The 5,436-nt window shown below is 42.5% G+C and overlaps 1 protein-coding gene across 1 annotated transcript; it reads left to right on the forward strand.

The window, feature by feature from the left end:
* The first annotated feature begins 4,635 nt into the window (after positions 1-4,635).
* On the forward strand, positions 4,636-5,058 carry LOC123367357 (40S ribosomal protein S3-like). The gene has a single exon (XM_045011546.1). It carries the CDS (start codon positions 4,705-4,707, stop codon positions 5,056-5,058), a length of 354 nt encoding a protein of 117 aa, XP_044867481.1. The 5' UTR covers positions 4,636-4,704.
* The last annotated feature ends 378 nt before the right edge of the window (positions 5,059-5,436 follow it).

The raw sequence follows: 5,436 nt of genomic DNA on the forward strand, positions 1-5,436 counted from the left end.
AGGAGGGCCTGTGTGTGTGTGTGTGTGCGCGTGCTGTGAAACAGGTAATACATTAATGATTTTTGGCAGAATCCTGCAACCAGGTTCATTTATTTATTTAGAAAATTCATTTATTATTATTCACTTCATTACACCCATCCCAAGATCTAAGTGCATTACTAAATGTATAAGTACATATTAGCAGAGGGTGCCTACTGATGCCTTCATTTAAATGTTATACAAGAAAACCAGCTGACTGTTCGGACGGGCAGTCTCTTTTTCATGGAAGCCTTTTACCCCTGTAAATATTGCCCTTGCAGTTCAGTTGTAGGTGCAGATCTGTGTGCTAGAGCCTCCACCTACCTGATTGTGGGGGTAATTCATTTTGTACACGCAAATTGGGTGGATGGGCCTCAACCCTTTGAAAATTTACCCCACAATATCTTCTCAACCCCCACACACGATGTCCTAGCCTGGCTTCTTCCCCAGTTACCAGGAGGAAAAAGTCTGGGAGAACAGGTGGGCCTCGTAGACCGTAGTGTGTCCTGAAAGTCAGCATTCAGGCTGTGGTAAATCCAGGAGGCAAGTGCATTGCAGAGCCAATACCCTTCTGTGCCCTCTCACACCATTTAAGTCAGGAGAGGGCTGTTAGCTGAAGCACCTCAATTACCACAATAAGCCAGGAGGAGAATGGCAATTTTTAAGGTAGCCAAGACCAAACCATTTAGGAGCATTTTGTGGGCAAGCGGTGACGTTCTGGAATTTGGTCCTTCATAGTATGCATAAAACTCCCCGGCTATTCCTGAGGCATAAACCAATGATAGACACTAATGTTTATTTTGTCGTCTCCCGTGGATTAACCATGCAAACTGCAGTACTTATATAGATTCGTGTTATTGCTTGTATTGCAACACGACCGACGAGTCTCAGTCATGGATCAGAGCCCCATTATGCTAGGGGCTGTGCAAACACAGAACATAAGAATGAAAATAAAAATAAATAAATAAATTGGAGATATACCAATCTCCTAGAACTGGAAGGGACCTTGAAAGATCATTGAGTCCAGCCCCCTGCCTTCACTAGCAGGACCAATTTTTGCCCCAGATCCCTAAGTGGCCTCCTCAAGGATTGAACTCACAACCCTGGGTTTAGCAGGCCAATGCTCAAACCACTGAGCTATCCCTCCCCCCAGAATGGCCACACTGGATCAGACCAAAGGTCCATCTAGCCCAGTATCCTGTCTTCTGAAGTGGCCGGTGCCAGGTGCCCCAGACAGAATGAAAAGAGCAGGTAATCATCAACTGATCCATCTCCTGTCACTCATTCCTACCTTCTGACAAACAGAGGCTGGGGTGCCATCCCTGCCCATCCTGGCTAACAGTCATTGATGGACCTATCCTCCATGAACTTATCTAGTTCGTCTTTTTGTCCAAAAAAGGTCCTTCCTCTGAAGATCTCACATTCTCTCCTCCATTGCTTACTCTATTTCTTATCCTTTAAGATAAGGTCATGTCCTGCTTGTGAGTGGTGAAGTCCCTTTTGCTGGGATACCCTGACTTTCATCTCCATTTAAAGCTTTGGAATCTTGTAAGAAAACACAACAAACCAAAAGCACAGTGCAAAGGAAAAGAGAACATCAGGCAGTGCAACACCAGGAGAGAAAAGAACGGTTGAACATACTGTAGGCTAGTACATTTATTTCCACAAATGAGACACCGGTGACCATCTGGCCGCGCAAATGGTGTGATCCTGTAACCAAGAGAAAGCACATAGGAACAGCATACACCATTTATCTTGTGATATTCCCCTCACCCCCATAAGTGAATCTATCAGCACTGTTAATACTATCCCATTACTAATGCAAATTTGTACTGCATCCTGCAATAGAATAATGGCTATGTTCATTACGCTGTTGGTGATTACATTACAGGGATGCCTAAAGCTTTACAATGACTGGCACTGAGTAGAACACATATTGGATTTAGTGCATTTACTGAATAGAAAAAATTACCTTTAATTGAATTTATGTATGTTCTTTATTCTAATAGCCACCCGCATGTTCACCAGTACAGTCTGGGCTTCAGGCTACCATGCAATTTTTCTGTATTATTCTGACAGTCTCTAGCACTTCAATCTCCAAAATGGATTTGGCCATTAATCTACTTGCTGCTAATGGGATTTCTGCAAAGGACCAAACTACAAGGACCTTTTGGAATCTTTAAGTAGTTAAACGTCTTGGAAAACTGCTATGAGTGAATTCAGCAGCATAGATAAAACAGCTGTTTTAACATGCTCTGCGTTCTACTAGCCCATGAAAACTACAAACAGATCAGGGAGCTGAGAGAAAAAAAGCTTCCGAATTATTAAGTTCTAACACACTTTAAAGCAACAGATCTCAGCTGGTGTAAACTTGTGAAGTCAATGGAGCGACACTGATTTACGTGAGCTGAGGATCTGGCCCATTCTATGACTGGACTTATGACTTTGGCGTGTTTAAAAACGGCGATTGGCCTTCTTCCAAGAACCTAGATATGAATGGTCTGGAACTTGTGGCAATCAAATTCTTACCTTGTTTCAGCATCCACTATTGGCAGGTGAATCCTTCTTTACAATGGGTGAAATCACAGCCTCAGAGTTCAATTCCTTCAATACACGGGCTGTTCAAAAATGCTGATTTGGATCTTGAGCATCTCTTTATTTAAAACATTTAGTCTTTGGTAGCTCTTCTTATTGGAAACCTTATATAGTGCCCGTTGAGAGATCTCCGTGCCATTACATAAAGTCTAACAATCAGGGCTGGCTTCAGGCACCAGCCCTTCAAGCAGCTGCTTGGAGCGGCCAACGGTAAGGGGTCTTCGGTGCGAAGGACCAGCCACCGAAGACTGAAGCGGCGGCGGTGGAGCTGCAGATTGTGATTGTGGCTTTGTTTTTGTTTTTGTTTTTTTTCGCTGCTTGGGGCGGCAAAAACCCTGGAGCCGGCCCTGCTAACAATGCTCCTATAATATAGTCGCTCTGCTACTTAAGCCATTCTAAGGGTTGGACTACATTAGAAAAATTGAACTAATGTAACTAAATTGATTTAAAAGTGAACTCGGTGACCTCTCTGAAAGTGAGAGCTTTTTATTGCCTGTTGTTTTCTTATTCTTATCCAACATGCAGATGTCAGCTCTCACTTTCAGAGAGGTCATGGAATTCTGAAGATATTCATCTCTTGACATTTTTCTATAAGCTGTTCCTTAATGGAAGGATCCTTTCCCCCTTGTAGTGTCTGTCTTATCATTCAGGGACCCTAGAAGAACTAGAAATGCAGTCCTCTGATGTGGAAATTGATAATTTGCAAGGTTATTGGATTGGAAGGGCTAGTCCTTACTGGAAACCTTATACGGTACCTGTTTAGGGATCTCAATGCCATTATATAAAGTCTACCAATGCTCATATAATGCAGTTGCTCTGCTACTTAAAACATTCTAAGGGTTGGTCTATATTGGAAAAATTGAACTAATGTAACTAAATCAATTTAAAAGTGATCTAGTTGCACTCTTGTGAACCCCTAATGTAGACATGAGAGAGAGTCAGGAGGTTTCTGTTCAAATATTTTTTTTTTGACAGAAGATGCAGTTTCTTCAAAATCTAAAGTTGCAGTTTTGCCAATTTTTTTCAATTTTCCACTGAGAAAGTCTAAACAAAAGATTTCATTTCAAGTTGGTTTGACTCATATCAGAATATTTTGGTTTGTCGAACGGAATCAGAATATTTCATTTCAGCTGCATCCTGGGAGATGTAGTCCAGTGAAGGAGCCTAGTCTACAGTGGGTGAATGGGGGCATGAAGCACCCAAACTACAACCACCATGAGGCATTGTGGCAGCTCAGGGGACACAGATTAATGTTGAACAAGACAAAATGAAACGTGGTTTGACTTACTTCAGCAGACAGACAGGAAACATTTTGATTCAGGAAAGTCAAAATGTTTTGTTTTGATCAGAAATGTTGCAGCAAAAGATTTCTAAATCAATTATTTTTTTGGAACTTTTCATTTTGCAACCAATTTTGATATTTCAACTTTTTGTCCCTATGTAGGATGCTTTTATTTTTTTAATTGGAATTTCTATAGTACAAAAATTCCAGTTTTTGTCCAGTTCCAGAAGACACGCTTAAACCTTTGCTTAACTCGGTTTAGTTTAATTTGGCAAGTTACTGATGCAAGCTAAACCATTTAAGGAAGAGTCGAACGGGTTTGAGCTGATCTATATTATGAGATTGCCTTGGTTTAACAAGATTCATTCAAAATCAATCTTTAAACTGGGACAACTTTTCTAGTAGAGACAAGGTCTAAGTCTCTGCCTCTATTGCTTTAGCTGGTGAAATCATTCCATTCTGGAGGAACGTTCAGCTCCTCAGAGGCATCCAACTCAAATTCGGACATCTGTTTACATTCCATAATGGAAGAATTATAAAAAAGGAAAGTCTGTTTTTCTTATCATAGCTTTCTTACTGAAGGGAGACAGGATGTTTTAATCAGAGTTGGATCTTCCCTGCTCCCCTGGATAAGTCATCAGACTAATAAAAATGCCAGTTTCAAAGACACTTTTAAGACATTGAAAGGTGGGGAGCCTTTGATCAAGCATCAGAGCATCATAGCCACATCACGTGCTATTGCCGAAGCAGAGGCCCTTCTGGGAGGTTTAATACTGCATCGAGCCTGCTATGGTGTCCTCTGCTTCATCATGGAGAGTGGTGCTAAGGGTTGTGAGGTAGTGGTGTCCAGTAAACTCAGAGGCCAGCCAGCCAAGTCGATGAAGTTTGTGGATGGCCTGATGATTCACAGTGGAGACCCTGTAAACTACGATGTCAATACAGCTGTGCACCACGTCCTCCTCAGGCACGGTGTGCTGGGTATTAAAGTAAAGATTGCGTTGCCTTGGGACCCAAGTGGGAAGATTGGACCCCAGAAACCCCTGCCAGACCATGTCAGCATTGTCGAGCCCAAGGAAGAGATCTTACCCACCGCATCCATCTCAGAGCAGAAAGGTGGCAAACCAGAAGAGCCAGCCATGCTTCAGCCGGTTCCCAATGCATAATGGGATTTTTCAACACTTGGCATGAGAAGGTGGACTGTGACCCATGAAAGGATCTGAATAAAATCATAAAAGAGCAGAAGAGAGGTGCTCCAGCAGGGTGAGGGAATGGTTCAGGGCACTGGTGAGCAGCTAGAGAGTCTTTCTTCTCTAAATTACTGGTACAATCCAGCCCAGGTCAGTACTTAATATGCAGTTGCCATCAGCTGGCAGTTTTTATATAGCACCCTAGATGTTCTTGGTACCTTACAGGCAAAAAGAAAGACAGTCCCTTCCCCAAGGAGCTTAACAGTCCAAAGAAACGAAGAACCCATTCGAATCACAACAGAGGGATGTGGCCTGAGGAAGATGGCTAGCGGAAGGAAGACACTGCTCTTAGGG

Source organism: Mauremys mutica, chromosome 3, assembly GCF_020497125.1.
Source record: "Mauremys mutica isolate MM-2020 ecotype Southern chromosome 3, ASM2049712v1, whole genome shotgun sequence".
NCBI classification, from domain to species: domain Eukaryota; kingdom Metazoa; phylum Chordata; order Testudines; family Geoemydidae; genus Mauremys; species Mauremys mutica.

Coding starts and splice junctions, on each gene's coding strand:
- LOC123367357 (XM_045011546.1), top strand. CDS start 4,705: ATGGAGAGTGGTGCTAAGGGTTGTGAGGTAGTGGTGTCCAGTAAACTC.